The 14932-nt window shown below is 49.4% G+C and overlaps 1 protein-coding gene across 1 annotated transcript in view; it reads left to right on the forward strand.

Annotated features, from left to right (window-relative positions):
* Positions 1–14932, forward strand: part of LOC130387241 (receptor-type tyrosine-protein phosphatase mu-like) — a 126554-nt gene that overhangs the window by 51919 nt on the left and 59703 nt on the right. Inside the window, exons 11-14 of the mRNA XM_056596255.1 lie at positions 6389–6662; positions 9901–9937; positions 10977–11051; positions 13850–13985. Coding sequence (XP_056452230.1) covers positions 6389–6662; positions 9901–9937; positions 10977–11051; positions 13850–13985 — 522 coding nt within the window. The remainder of the gene's footprint in view (positions 1–6388; positions 6663–9900; positions 9938–10976; positions 11052–13849; positions 13986–14932) is intronic.

A 14932-nucleotide genomic window follows, 5' to 3' on the forward strand; every position in this document is an offset into this window, starting at 1 on the left:
ACGGAATGAAATGTCCCTCCTAAGATGATGTCATGTGTTTTGCTTCCGCCCTACCAATCATTCGGTAAAAGTAGGTGTCACTTTTATGCCCGAGCCGGGGAGACATCTCATCTGAAACAGGCCAAGCTCATCATGTAGAATCAGGCTTTAAGTCCCCGGGTAGCTTGACATTTGACAAGGGAGGAGAAGCAATCCACACTGGTGGAGAGAAGCAGCGCATCCCCCGCGCCAGGCCTGATTTGATAAGGCAATCTGAGCCCACTGATTGGGTTTGGAAGGTAGCACAGCCCCAGACTTTTTTTCCAATGGAGACAATTTGGACGAGCAGATGTTTTGCCGCGATACAGTAGGAAGTGTGGAGGAAGTGGTGGCATCAAACGATACCATCGCTTAATGGAAATAAAAAACAACGCTGGAGAAAAAAGAAATAAAGCAGCAAATGTCTTTCACACAAATGTGTACTTTACACAAAGCAGCAGCAGCTGGATATATCTAGAAATACTATCTTTTGTTTAGTCGTGTTTTTTTTTTTTTTTTACCGAAGCAAAGCAGTCCAATTCCTTCCAATGTGTGCTAATTAAATAAATGCATTTCCCAGTTGGGTTGTGTTGCTAATCTCCCGACGGGAACGACGCAGCGCAGCCAGGAAGCATGTTTTACCAGAGGGGACGCTGTTTCTTTAAGAGGATTAGCGACCTGTCTATCAGTCATGTCATGTTAAACTAATGTTTGCAATGGCGCCTGATCGGGGGCACGAGGACGCCTCCGCGGCTGCTAGCATCGCAAATAAATGTTTACATGCCTCTCTGGAAGGGAATGATTTGGGACGCTTGCCTTATCACTCACACCATTACATCCTCCCGTTTTATCTCTCTCCTACATAACCTTTCCCTCGAGCAAGCTGTCCAACAAACAAACAGATACAACAATTCAGTTTTGCAATCTGGTCCGAGGACAGTTATTTCCTCATTTGTAAGCTTTTTTATAAAAGAAAAAACTCTAGACTTCCTTCCTCTGCATGGTCAGAATAGGTTAACCAAGACATGGAGTATATGTATATAAAATCTGCTAAATGATTTTTCAGAAGCCTGAATATAGTCTACTAATTTTCCATAGAGCGCAGGCCCACTTGCCAACGCATTACTGCAACACTTATCCCGTGAATCCTGGCCGCCAACATCATTTACAGTGACGTCCTAATTTGTTTGGCCCTGACAGTGTTTGGACACAGGGGACAAATAGAACCAAGGGAAAGGCAGGAGGGGATGGGGAGGGAACGGATGCTGGGTCAGGAGAAGCTGGTTACTTACGGCTCCTCCTAAATCAGACGGATTGCAGGCAGATATAGGGCCTCCGTAGCGCAGCGTGCTCGGTTCAATACCGTGAGCCAACGGCCAGGTGAACTTATTAGCATCAAAGAAAGAGAGAGACGGAGACTGTGTGAGAGAGAGAGCTAGGGAGAGAGAGGGCGGGGAGGAAGGCCGTGATTGAAATGCTCTCCATGGCCCCTTACTTCATCTGCTCAAACAGCCCTGCAGTCTCTCTCTCTCTCTCTCTCTCTCTCTCTCTCTCTCTCTCTCTCTCTCTCTCTCTCTCTCTCTTCCCCCCCCCCCCCCCTTAGCCCCTACATGGAAAAATAAATCTGAGTTTCGGGTCACAATCCAGTCGATGCTGAAGTCAATCCGCCATAATTGGTCGACGAGACACGCCGGCCGGCCTGAAATCTATCGGGAAGCCTGGCTGGAGCAGGCCTAATTGGTGTCAGCCCAGGTTGCTGCATCGCTGCAGGAATACGGCGCTGGCCCAGTGCTGGCCTAGCCTCGGCACTCAACACGCTTTTTGAAACGGCATATTCCATTCTTCTCAGATACCAGTTCCTGCCGGTACCACTCACACATCCCCCTATACCTACATCTCTACGCCGTTTTTCCCAGATCGTCCACACCTGGGGAAAGGGATTTTAAACTAACTTAAGCTCAACACAGAGGGGCAGGTCGATGGGGTGTGTGTTTCCTGATGTCCCCATTTGCAGTCCTTTTTTTGCTTTGACGGATGGTGGTCAGTTACTAGCGTTAGTAGTGGTAGTAGTAGTAGTAGTAGTGGTAACAAGAACCTTACTATGGACCTGATTGTGTCTATAGTTGATAGCAGTGTGTGTCCACAGCTATCAATTTGTCCACCATGTGCAAAATGTCTGGAACAATCTCAGGCTACAAGGGAAATTTGGTTTAAGTGTTGTATGTACAATTTCACAGGTGAAATACACGTTGAAAACATCAACACTGAATCAGTCGTCAGATCTCCTCTGCGTCTACCATTTCCAGACATCACTCCGCTGGAATGAGGCAAACTGTCTGATTATGATTTGTCTGACAAAACAGAACAGAAGCATCGCTTCTGTGACATTCGTAACCCATTCCATAAGGGAGGTGCACATCATTTGCGATATCTTTTATGTAACATCCTTGGAGTGGTTTGTTATGCTTTTTTTTTTGTTCTTCCACTTGTGCGCCGATGTCATGCTAAATGAAGCATGTGACCAAATGACTGGGCTCTGTCACGATGACTCACAGAGCACATTTGTGATCCCAGCATGGGGCGACGAGTCGGCTGCCGCTCAGGGGGACGGCACATGACAGCAGTAATTACATAAAAATAATCACCGCAATTTCATATATTCCTTCATTATATCCGCAGTGGCAGAGGGAGCTGGAAAAGTATATTTTGAAAGCCTTCCGGGAGAATGAGACATTTCTTTTTACTTTTTTTAGTCTTTTAGCAGTGTTTTAAATCACAACTTTAATCCACCCGGATTCAGGTCTGAATGATAGTTCATCGCCGGGTTCCTTGATGAGGTCGGTTTTTGCCGGTGTCTTCCGCAGTGGAAATTATGTGTGAAAAAATGAGAGGAAGGAGAAGAAAAAGGGAAAGAAATAGTGTGCTTCGCATTATTTCCACATTACAAGAGATCCTCAGCCCTGGAGCCTCTATAGCCTTTGGCACATTGGTATTTTGCCCGAAGAAGAGAAAAGCATTCCCCCCCCCCCCCCATTCATAGCGTGCCTATCATTAAGGCACGGTGAAGCCACATCATCATATCATAAGGAGCGAGGGAGGGAGAGGGGAGGAGAGGGAGGCAGCCTTTGTTCTCATATCCCCATCTGCAGATTGATTTGGAATATCAAGTAGCCGGAGAGAGTGGTGAACTCTGAAACACAAAACCCCGTTGCATAAGTCCGCGACGTGGAGTCAGTCACTGTACGAACTAATCAAAGTGTATTTAATAAACTGTGAGCAAATGAACCCCAGATTGGACTGGGACGTGTGGTTAAGAGAGGAGGAGACGTGGGGATAGATAATTAGATAAGACGTTTCTTTGACACGTCGATTGGATACATGAGGAGATGAAGAGGCAAGACAAACAAAAAGATACAAAGATGCTAAATATTGTCATAAAATACTTTGATCACACTTGATTGAAGACCAATCAGCCAAGGGTAAGTGTGGTTGTATTTTCAGCTATTGTTTCAATCTTACAGGTCCTCTGCACTACTGTAACCCATTACAGGGCAGTGATCAATGAACCGGAGGCTCAGCCCTTGTTTCGTCGGTCTGTGATTCAAACAGCTCCGGTAGGCCTCTTGGCCCCAGCGCGAGGCGACAGTAATCAAGGACTCGTTTCCTCCACACGTGTCTCCGCAACATTTAATATTTAGTGCGGTCCCGTGCCACCACTATGGCATTGAGAAAACAGCTCGACCCGATACAGAAAGGTGGAATTGTCTCACCTTCTGACTACTTATAATAAGCTACAGTAAGAATATGCTGCACACACACACTGGATAATGTTTACTCAGGTGATCATTGGATTGTACCTCAGGAACTACTGGGACCTTTATCTGACGAAGAACCAAAGAGAAGAGGGCAATAGTGTGTGTGTGTGTGTGTGTTTGTGAGCATTTTTTGTGTGTGTGTGTGTGTGTGTCGGGGGGTTTGTGTGGTTGTGTGTTCTTGATGCAGGCTGTCATGATTTAATTCCTTATTTTTCATATCAACAGTCTAATCTATTCGAGGGTAACCTTTTTTCCGCTGGCTCCAGACATTCACTGAATGTATTACAGGTTGGCCAATCCAAAGGTCAGATTTCCATTAGTCAACATCTAGCTCCCCGTGGGCAGGGCGGGGTGCTCCTCCATTCCCCTCTCTCATTCTGTACGGCGGAACGGAAGTTGTACTTTCAGACGCCCTTCACCGAGGCAGCAGGTGTTTCAGTTTACGAGCGTGTAGGGGATCTTAAACGGCCTGTGTTTCACAACAGACCGATAATAATAATAAGAGAAGCAGGTGGTATTTAGTGAGGTGCTTCATTATAGCTCCGTGACGCTAGCTGTGGTGAATTCTAGCCATTGAGACCATTAGGGCTGACTCAACCCGTTTCCAAGTGTGTAGCGCAACATAGCAGGATATGGCCATTATCCGTTTAATGGCCACTGTATGAGATGTAAAACATTCTCACATTCATTCATTTGTATTCATTTGGAATGTGTGCGAAATAATTGATGAGAAATGCTCTTTCAGAAAATATCTCCCAGCCTAAATCCCTCACAATACTTATAATAATAATAATAATAATTTAATAATAATAATAAATAAGAAGAATAATAATACATTTATTTAGAGGCGCCTTCAAGACACCCAAGGTCACCTTACTAAGCATATAGTCATCATAAATCCATTAAAAAAAAAAAGACATTGTGGCAAAAATAATAAATAAACATAATAAAATAAAAATAATAACAACAAAAACAGACAAAACAAACAAACAAACAATCAAAACAGTGATCAGTTAGACGTTGTGTGCGAGTTTGAACAGGTGAGTTTTGAGTTGTGACTTGAAGGTTGTAATGGTGTCTGACTGTTTTATGTGTGGGGGGGAGGGAGTTCCAGAAGCCTGGGTGCTGACAGCCTGAATGACCGGGCACCCATTGTAGTGAGTCGTGATGTGGGGATAATCACGCTATTGGTCCTACAAAACTCTCCCAAATTCAGACTCTTGCCCAAGTTTCGCTCGAGTCTTGCGTAACTCTTTTGTCCTTTCACACGCGAGTCATCTAAACTCCTCCGCCGACCTCGATGTGGAAACAACGGGAAACAAAGATTTAAAAGGCAGGCGTTCGTTCACTCAGTACAGTCACTTTTTAACACCCTCCCGCCGATCCCTGCACAGACAACTTGATGTTCACAGGTTCTTCCCTGCGTGGCAACGACAAATGAAACCCCCCAACTCCCCAATCAGGCCTGGTTATCCTCCATGGCGGCAGTAAACAGCCTCTTTGTCAGTCGCTGACTGGGGTAGATTTACCAGGTGGATGCGAGCTGCATACTAACACCGGCTTATATAAAACAGCCAGTCTTTTCCCCCCTCCGGCAACCCGAACCGACTCAGAGACAATGTCATCTCTGTCACAGAGGCACAGAGGGCGGCCGCTTTTGATGCAGCTAAACTCTAGGTGCGGATGGGGGAGGAAATGGAAAAGAGCCGTTGACCTTTCGGGTCGATGAATATTTAAGAAAAAAGCAAATAAAGCCAGCCCCTGTGCTGTGTCCCTGCCCCCCTGCTCAATTCAACTGTATTCGGAGGGGGGGGGGGGGGACCTCTATGGGGCTGGCTGGCTAGGTGGGCAAGAGGAGCGTCTAATGAACACACACCGTCGCCATTTGGGATTTGATCGATAAAATAAAATAGATGTCTTGTGAATAAATGCTTGTATGTGTTTTTCTGAATCGTCTTTATGCCTTTCGGATTTCTGCGGACATATTTCAGTCTTCAAATGAACTGAATAGTATTGGGTTTCAAACTATAAAAATAAATGGTGTTCGATGATATTATTTTCAGTATAATGGTTGCCGAACGAAAAATGTCATGCGGTGTTGTTTAATATGTGTAGTCAGGCAAGTATGAGAGGAGCGAAGCAGGAGAGAATTCAAAAACAGGCTAATTCTAAACAACTATTCTCTACAAATCTGAGGAACACACAGCTATCAAGAGGGTGGATGTTCACATAGTGATCCAACAACTAATCTAACACTACACTAACCCAATCTTATCCTAACAACTAATCCCAGCATCCCATGACTCAAAATGTCCGCCTCCCACTCTCCGGAATATATCTCCGAGCTGTTCACATTCCACTTCAGCCCTTCACACCATCCAGCACTTCAGCACCAGGGTCAGCGACCGTAGCTCGGATAGCCGGATCGATGACTACCACGAGAGCCGTGACCCCCACACGACCCACCCTTGAACCTCTCCTCTCTAAATAATGCTTGGCTATTGACGTACACACACGCACACACACACACACTCCCTGTGCCTTTGTCCTCCTAGTGCCTACCAGGTGGTGGTGGAGGAGGAGAGGCCTCGGCGGGCGCGCGGCACGGCCGAGATCCTTCGCTGCTACCCGGTGCCCATCCACTTCCAGAACGCCACGGCGCTCAACTCGCCGTACTACTTCACCGCCCAGTTCCCGGCCGGCGGCGTCCAGGCGGCGCAGCCCTTCACCGTGGGGGACAACAAGACGTACAACGGCTACTGGAACGCCCCGCTGCTGCCCCAGAAGAGCTACAGCGTCTACTACCAGGCCGTCAGCACGGCCAACGGGGTGGGTGACGCCTCGCTCCACGCTGGCTCTCTGTGTTCTCTGTCTCTGTCTCTCTCTCGGTGTCTCTCTGTATCTCTCTGTTTCTGTGTGTCTCTCGGTGGCTCTCTGTGTTCTCTGTCTCTCTCTCGGTGTCTCTCTGTGTTCTCTGTCTCTCTCTCGTGTCTCTCTGTATGTCTCTGTTTCTTTGTCTCTCTCGGTGGCTCTCTGTATCTCTCTGTGTCTCTGCTTCCGTCTCTCTCTCTCTCTGTCTCTCTGTCTGTCTCTGTTTCAGTCTCTTTTTCAGTGTCTCTGTATCTCTCTGTGGTCTTTTTCTGTCTCTCTCTGAGTCTCTATAGCTCTCTGTGTTTCTCCTCCTTCTCTTTGTCTGTCTCTCTCTCTGTCTCTATCCCTGCCCCTGTCCCCGTCCCTGTCTCTCTCCTCTCTCTGTCTTGTCAGAGAAAGGTTCACACTTTGTGAACCTCCAAGTTCATCACACTTTGTTCTGAACATCAGGGAACAGCATATTGGGCTTTAAAAGTGCAAGGACACAGTGATATTGGGTCAGAGCACCAGACTACGGATTACAGGGTGTTAGTCGAAACTAAAACACACACACACACACACCCCCGCACACACACACACACACACACACACACACACACACACACACACACACGCGCAAACACAACCATGCATGGGGCCTCTTATAGACATGGGCAGTGCTGTGGCGTTACTGTCTGCACTCTAATAAGGTGAGCCTGTGCCGGGGCCCAGAGAGCCTCCTGCACTGTGACACATCCCCCCCGCCCCCCCCCGCCCCCATTATGCAGCCCCCTCGCTCCGCCCGTCTCCTCCAATGGGGGAGCCCGCCACACATTCCAGACACCGCTTTGATCAACCGCACATAAGACACCGGGGTCACCCGACCCCCACAGCCAGCCAATATTGGAAGCGATGCAACGATAGCAACAACAACAACAACAACAACAACAACGACAACGGGGACGACAATCCGGCAAGCGAGCAGGGAAGGGACGAGAGCGCTTTCCCGATCGTTGGGGGGTCACAGCTTCTGTCATCGAGTGGCACTCGCCCGCCGCCGCGCGCCCGTCCCCCCCCCCCCCCCCCCCCCCGTGTCGAGGCTAGAGGGAGCTCAGCGGCGAGCCGGGGCCCGGTGGTGGTCCTGAATGAGAATCAACCGCAAAGCAGGAGTCCTTCTGCAGCAGAGGCACGTCCTGAAGACCTGGGCGGTGCAGCCGACACGTGAGCCAAGAGCAGCTGAATACAATTAAAGAAGTTTGCTCTTCAGGGACGGGAGACAGGGGGAGAGAGGGAGAGGGAGAAAGAGTGACAGATGCTCTGAAACTTTTCAGGTTGAATTGCAGCGGTGCGATTTGGCTGATAATGCTCTGCCCGGGTACAAGCCGAACAAAGGAGCATTCAGTCTTTTGTAGCGGCGGTACAAAGACTCCACAGCCTTGAAAGAGAGTTTATTCAGGGTTTTATTATTCACCATTTGGAGCTGGCTGTGGTCAAATGCACCCTGTTTTGTTCATTAAGCCCGCACCGTCGCTGGAGTGTAACTTAGGCTTCAGTTGGAGGGCTGTGGATGTAGCCTAGCCTAGCTTTTTGCTTTTAAATTAAATTAATGTTTAAACAAAGAGGCACAAAGGAAAAATATTCATATTGAGTATCTTTTCTCTTAGGTTTCCATTCCATTAAAACCCTGGGGGGAAATCTAATTATGTTTCCCATTTACAAAAATACCTTTCCACAAGCCTGGGCAGAATCACATGAATCTGTGATGCGTGTGCCTCAAATCCCATTGATAATGGCAGGTCCACAGGTCAAGAGGTCACGTATTGCCTAATATAACCGGCGGGAAAAAAAATCATTCACCCTGAGAACAAAGACAATCGTTCCAGAAAGGCGCTCTGCTCGTACTGACGCATAAAGAGTTCAACACATTATAAATTGAAATCCCTCTCTTTTTCCATCGCATCTTGATAATGCCTTCTGTGGTGGAACAGAAGTAAATTTGTCTGGGGGTCGAGAGCCCCAAACAGTGGGCCCACTTCAGCATTAAAGCAGGGAAACGTCCTTGAGGGCAGCGCTGTAGATAGGGATGCCACTGCTGCTCCCATCGGCCACCTCAGGAGGTAACTCGTGGTATAGCTGTGATTCAGCCAAGGCTGTCTCAGCTGCCCACCAAAGGCCGATAAGCCCGGCGCAAACAGCGAAATGGTTACCATAGATAATAACTGAGAGCTTACAGTGCCTTAGTGTCGTGAGAAAATCTTATGGAAATTTCCTCTACATCTCTCCAAACGTTGTTATGTCCTTGCTGCCACTTATATGTGTGTGTGCAAAGGTCCGGCACAGAGGAATAGCAATAACACACTTGTCTGCCCACAAGATGTATTCAGCGATAACAATGATCGCCAAGTATCTTGCATCATGAGAACGCATACGCTTATACCACATGGCTTAAGGTTTCAAGGGGTAGTCCTTAGGTGTAGATTAAGCTAAGGTACAAACGGTTCTGTTTATACTTCCACTAACCTTAAATGCCTCTTTGTATTTTTGTGCTATGTTTCGACTGCAAGTGTTTTGATATGTCGAGTAGATGCATGAATATGTAGATAAATAGATAGTAGATAGAAGGAAATATAGAAACAGGGCCAGAATGTCAAACACTTTAACAGTAAAACACGGCCTAGATTGAGTCACGAGTTGGCCGATTGATGTGTGTAGTACTCCCAAACAGCAAGAGGCACCTGATGATCGTACAAAGTGTAATAGTTTTGACAGAATGTTTTGGAGCCTTCGACTAGCGGCAAGGTTGTTCTGGGAGAAAAAGCTTCAAGACAAAGGATCTGATATGGATCTCTTTTCCAGCCCTAACTATTCAGTGCCACAATGTTTAGCGTGTGTGTGTGTGTGTGTGTGTGTGTGTGTGTGTGTGTGTGTGTGTGTGTGTGTGTGTGTGTGTGTGTGTGTGTGTGTGTGTGTGTGTGTGTGTGTGTGTGTGAGAGAGAGTGAAGGGTTGGGATATTTTCTAGTCACACTACTCCGTGTGTGGTGCGCTTTGTTCTGTTACTGTTTTTGTTCTGTAACTCTGTGTGTGCGTGTGCGTGTGTGTGTGTGTGTGTGTGTGTGCCGGTATATGTGTGTTTCTGCTTACCTCTAATTCCACTATTAACCTCCCCAACTCTGGCTTTGCCCTTGTCCCCCTCCTTTATTTTCTCCGTTCCTGCAGGAAACCAAAATCGACTGTGTCCGAGTCGCCACCAAAGGTAAGACCGGACTCTGTACGCTCCAGCGGCCGCGGGCCAACGATAACCTGTTCCCCAGCGCTGTTGTTAAATCAATGCAGCTCTGCCTCCCTGCAGGCGCTCACCCTGCTCTCCACGTCTCCCTAGTATCCCCCTGCCCCGGTGTGGCGTGACCGCTAACATAATTAACACAATCAGCGGACGCATGCTTTAATCCAAACATCGGGGTCGTCCAAACAGAACGTACAGGATGTAGTGTGGATTTTCAGGAGTGCAACGTGTGAAGTGGGATTCCTCACAGGGATACAAATAACTTATCAAGTCGAGTCTAAAATACACTCATTGGGATGTAGCCACGTGTCTGATGTGTCCGTCAAGCCCCTGTCCCCCGGGGATCTCGACTCAGGGAGGCACGCTCACACGCTGGTCGTACGCCTCCGGAGGACTTCCCTCACACGTCCGCCATGTCAATCAGTCACGGCGTGCCGTCACACGATGCAGACACACCACGAGTTTACCTCACGCGGATCTCTGTTTCCGCTTGGTTGGAAGAACCTTTCATTCCCAGTTCAAAAATTGCACGTACCTTCAGATTCAGGCAATTGCTCACAGGGGTTTGAAATCCTTTACCATGATGAACTAAAGATTATTTTTCTTGTGCTTTGCATTTCAAGATTTAATTAAAGATCTCGAAATGGTGTCTTTCTGTGCGGTTTCCGACAGCAAAGTGTATATCTCCATATGTATAGCCGGGGCCTATGAGAAATAATGACTTGATAAGACTCCCGTCATAATTGGATGGTTGCTTCACTGTTGCATGGGGATTTGGATCTGCTTGTTTGGCTTGTTGTGAGCTTCAGTGTGGACTTCTCTCTCTCTCTCTCTCTCTCTCTCTCTCTCTCTCTCTCTCTCTCTCTCTCTCTCTCTCTCTCTCTCTCTCTCTCTCTCTCTCTCTCTCTCTCTCTCTCTCTCTCTCTCTCCTTTTCCTACCTCCCTCCCCCCCCCTCCCCTCCTCTTCGTGCATGCCTTCTGACGGGAACCACTGGCTACCTCCACTCAGCCGCCATTCTGGTGACGCAGCTCACCACGCCCTACGTCCGCATCGTGCCAGCCGCCGGTGACAGCCAGCTCACAGGTCAGACACCCTCTACCTCCTGGTGGCTCTCCGGACGCCACCGGCTCTCACAAGCACAGTCTCTGGGCCGTCCCTGGGCCAGGTTCAGGACCTCCATGTGGGGGTTTAGAAGGCCTCACAGGGGGATGTGGTTCAGAAGAATCGGGGTCTGGGGCTGCTGCATGAGGTGTGTGTCTGGGGGTGTGCGGGTTGTTTTTTTGTGGGGTAGTGGCTTTGGATTGTGTGTGGTTGTTGTTTGTTTTGTGTCGGCCATTAAGTAGAATGAGTGTTAGTTAATAAATTAACTGCATTTAATTTATCCCTGGCCGATCGCTGCCTCTTCCCAGCCTTGCTGGAACATGAAAGACCCTGTGTGAGGCTTGAATGTCATTAGTAATGTTCATGGTGTGTGTGTGTGTGTGTGTGTGTGTGTGTGTGTGTGTGTGTGTGTGTGTGTGTGTGTGTGTGTGTGTGTGTGTGTGTGTGTGTGTGTGTGTGTGTGTGTGTGTGTGTGTGTGTGTGTGTGTGGTGGGGGAGGGGCTACAGAGGCGCTAATCCCCTTTCATGAATATTTCTCATTATTTTTGAGGGAAGATTACGCGTCTGTTTCCGCAGTTATGACAAGCATTAACACCAAGAAAGAATTGTTTTTAAGTGGCCGTCGTGCGCACGGAGGTATGACCCGTTCGTCGACGGCCTGCGTCTCTCTTCAGATAACCCTGATGATTAAAACAGTGTAGAGGCTTTGGGTTGTCGGTGTGTGAATGGGAGAAACAACAAAGGGGGGGGGGAAGACACAGACAGAACTCTCTGCCTTTTAACGCTAGTTCTGTCTGTGTGGGGACAGAAGCCCTGTGCCAGTCCTCTCCACGGCGGTGTGTGTGTGTGTGTGTGTGTGTGTGTGTGTGTGTGTGTGTGTGTGTGTGTGTGCGTGTGCGTGTGCGGTGTATACAAACGGCGGGCGTCGCTATCGCTAAGCCCTAAAGCACTTAAATCTCAATAGACACCTGGGCTTTGACAGCAGTGCCCCGCTGCAGAAACAATATGTCACCCATCGGGAAGCTGGAAGGATGCAGTCTCTCCCTCTCTCTCTCTCTCTCTCTCTCTCTCTGTGGTAGGGGGGAGAGGAGGGGGGGGGGGGGATCCCCCCACTCTGCCCCCTCTGGGTCTGACAGATTTGTCCAACATTAGAATGTGTCATTCTAAATGGATCAGCGCCCCCCCCTGCTGAGGGGAAGTGATGGTGCGGTTCAGGTGGACGCTTCGGATCCCCACAACACTCTCTGCTGCTTTTAGACGGGCCTCTTATCACACTCCTGGGGAGCGACGCGCGCTTAAAACCAACTGCTTTCACCCCCCCCCCCCCCCCCCCCCCCCGCCATCCCTCCCTTGCTCATTCTCTCTCTCTCTCTCCCTCCCTTTTGCTTTCGCTCCCGTTTACGCTCTTTCTCTTATTCTCTGTTAGTCTCCTGTCCGCTTCCTCGCTCTCCCTCTTTCCTTCTCTATCTGTTATCGCTCTCTCTCTCTCTCTCTCTCTCTCGTGTTCTCTCTGTTTATCTCTCTCTGGCTACCCCTCAGACTCTCCCTGCTCCCTGCCTCGCTCCACGCCGCTCTGCCTCTCTCTCTCTATCTCCTCCGCTCCGCCTCGCTCTCCATCTCCTCTTCATCTCTCTCTCTCTCCATCTCTCTCCTCCCCCTCTCTGTTTCCAGGTTATCCCCTTCCATCCCGAGTCGCCATCCAATGCGTTCCTTCTTTCTTTATTTATGTATTTATTCCTCCATTTATTTATCTATTTATGTATTTTATCTCTGTGGGTATTATCTGCCTCTCCCCCGCCCCCCCCCCCCCCCCCCCCTGCCGTTACGCTCCACATATTTCCGTGCGAGCCCAGCCACCGTTTGACCCAAACATGATTAACCAAGGGTAAATACAACACGCACTTATCTCTCCTGTGGCAGGGTAGCCTTCTCTACACCACCGGCCACTTAAGGATGGAGAGAGAGAGAGAGAGAGAGAGAGAGAGAGAGAGAGAGAGAGAGAGAGAGAGAGAGAGAGAGGGAGAGAGGGAGAGAGGGAGAGAGGGAGAGAGAGGAGGAGAGAGCAGAGGGAGAGAGAGAAAGGAGAGGGAGAGGGAGAAAGGAGAGGGAGAGGGAGAGAGAGAGAGAGAGAGAGAGAGAGGAGAAGAAAGAGAGAGAGAGGAGAAGAAAGAGAGAGAGAGAGGAGAAGAAAGAGAGAGAGAGAGAGAGAGAGAGGAGAAGAAAGAGAGGAGAGAGCAGAGAAAGGAAGAGAGAGAAAGGAGAGGGAGAGAGAGGAGAGGAGGGGGGAGAGAGAGACAGAAGAGAGAAGAGGGAGAGAGAGGAGAGGAAAGAGGAGAGGAGAAGAGGGAAGTGGGGTGGGGGGGGGAGGGGGGCGATGGATGGGTTGTGAGCAGAGACAACAAAGGAGTCACTTACTCTGAGAATAAACAGCCTAATTGCGCCGCAACGCTCGGCTCGGTATTGATATGTTAGGGGACGCAAAAACACAGATAACTGGACGAACCGCCCGAACAGATGAACGGCCAATAAGTCAATATCGGGGAAATTTCAGCCCCAGCCTGTGTTGTCGCGTTCCGCCTGCATAGTGATTAATAGCCGTACGCGTGCAAAAAACAACCCAAAAAAACACTGCAGATAGTAATGAACTGAACTTTGCTAGCGCGACCCCGTCACGATGGTATTATGATTAATTGATGTGTCCACCGGTTTTGTTTGTGTTTTTAATGAATGTCTGCTTTGGTTGTAATAATCCGTTTGCGGGGGTTGCGGGGCGGCTACAGGCGCGGCGACCCACAAGCCCGACGCGGTGGAGCCGGAGAAGCAGACGGATCACACGGTGAAGATCGCCGGGGTCATCGCCGGCATCCTGCTCTTCGTCATCATCTTCCTCGGGGTGGTGCTCCTGATGAAGAAAAGGTATGACACGTCAAAATAAGAGGTCATGGTAGTAGTCGTCGTTGACGTTGTTGTTGTTGTTGGTGTTGTTGTTGTTGTTGTTGTTGATTTATTTATTTGTGATCTATATCCGCCCCCCCCCCCCCCCCCCCCCCCCTCCTCGTCTGTGAACAACAGTCTTATCAGTGTCGCAGTAAATCATTCATTTGATTATGTTGCTGCGCTCTATTAGTGATGTCTACAGCCGTGAGATACAGTGTGCCATGAAAGATTAAAGCAAAACGCCTCCGACTCCGCAGCGATCCAACTAGTAGGTAGAAATAGCAAACTTGGAGTCCATAGGGGGGCTTTGGGGGTAGAGGCGTACCAGATAAGGGAGTGCGATGGAAAGCCTCAGAGGCAAGGATGGGGATGTCCGCGTAGCCCGGAGGCTGCCTTCGCATTAACCCTCGACCCCCCCATCCCCCCCAGCGGTGACCAGAGGTCCTCAGTGCATCCCTTCGGCAATCAGGGACGGGGGGGGGGGGACGGGGACGGGGGGGGGGGGCTAAACCTCCGCAAATATCAAAACCGTCTTCAAGCCCTACAAAGACTTTGTGCAACAGGCTTGAAATAACACAATGTTGGCCTGGGCAGCGTTCTGCTGGAGATTACCTCGCTGGTCACGGACTTAGCCTCAGCCGGTGCTATCTGGATGAGGGGGGGGGGGGGGAGAGAGAGAGGGAGAGGGAGAGAGAGGGAGGGAGGGGGAGAGGGAGAGAGGGAGGGGAGATAGAAAAAGACCTTGACGACACGTCCGCAGCCAAACTTTTTACGAGTTGTACTCATTCCCCGGCGCGGACGCCAAGGCGCGGCTGGCTGGTAGCGCGGCGTTAAGGTCAGCCGCTAGCCGCGCGAGGTAGGGATGGGAGCAGGGAGAGGGCGAGGGGGAAGGTGTAGCCGCGGGGTAATGTCGCGGCTACGCTCGG

This window comes from Gadus chalcogrammus, chromosome 8, assembly GCF_026213295.1.
Source record: "Gadus chalcogrammus isolate NIFS_2021 chromosome 8, NIFS_Gcha_1.0, whole genome shotgun sequence".
Classification (NCBI taxonomy): domain Eukaryota; kingdom Metazoa; phylum Chordata; class Actinopteri; order Gadiformes; family Gadidae; genus Gadus; species Gadus chalcogrammus.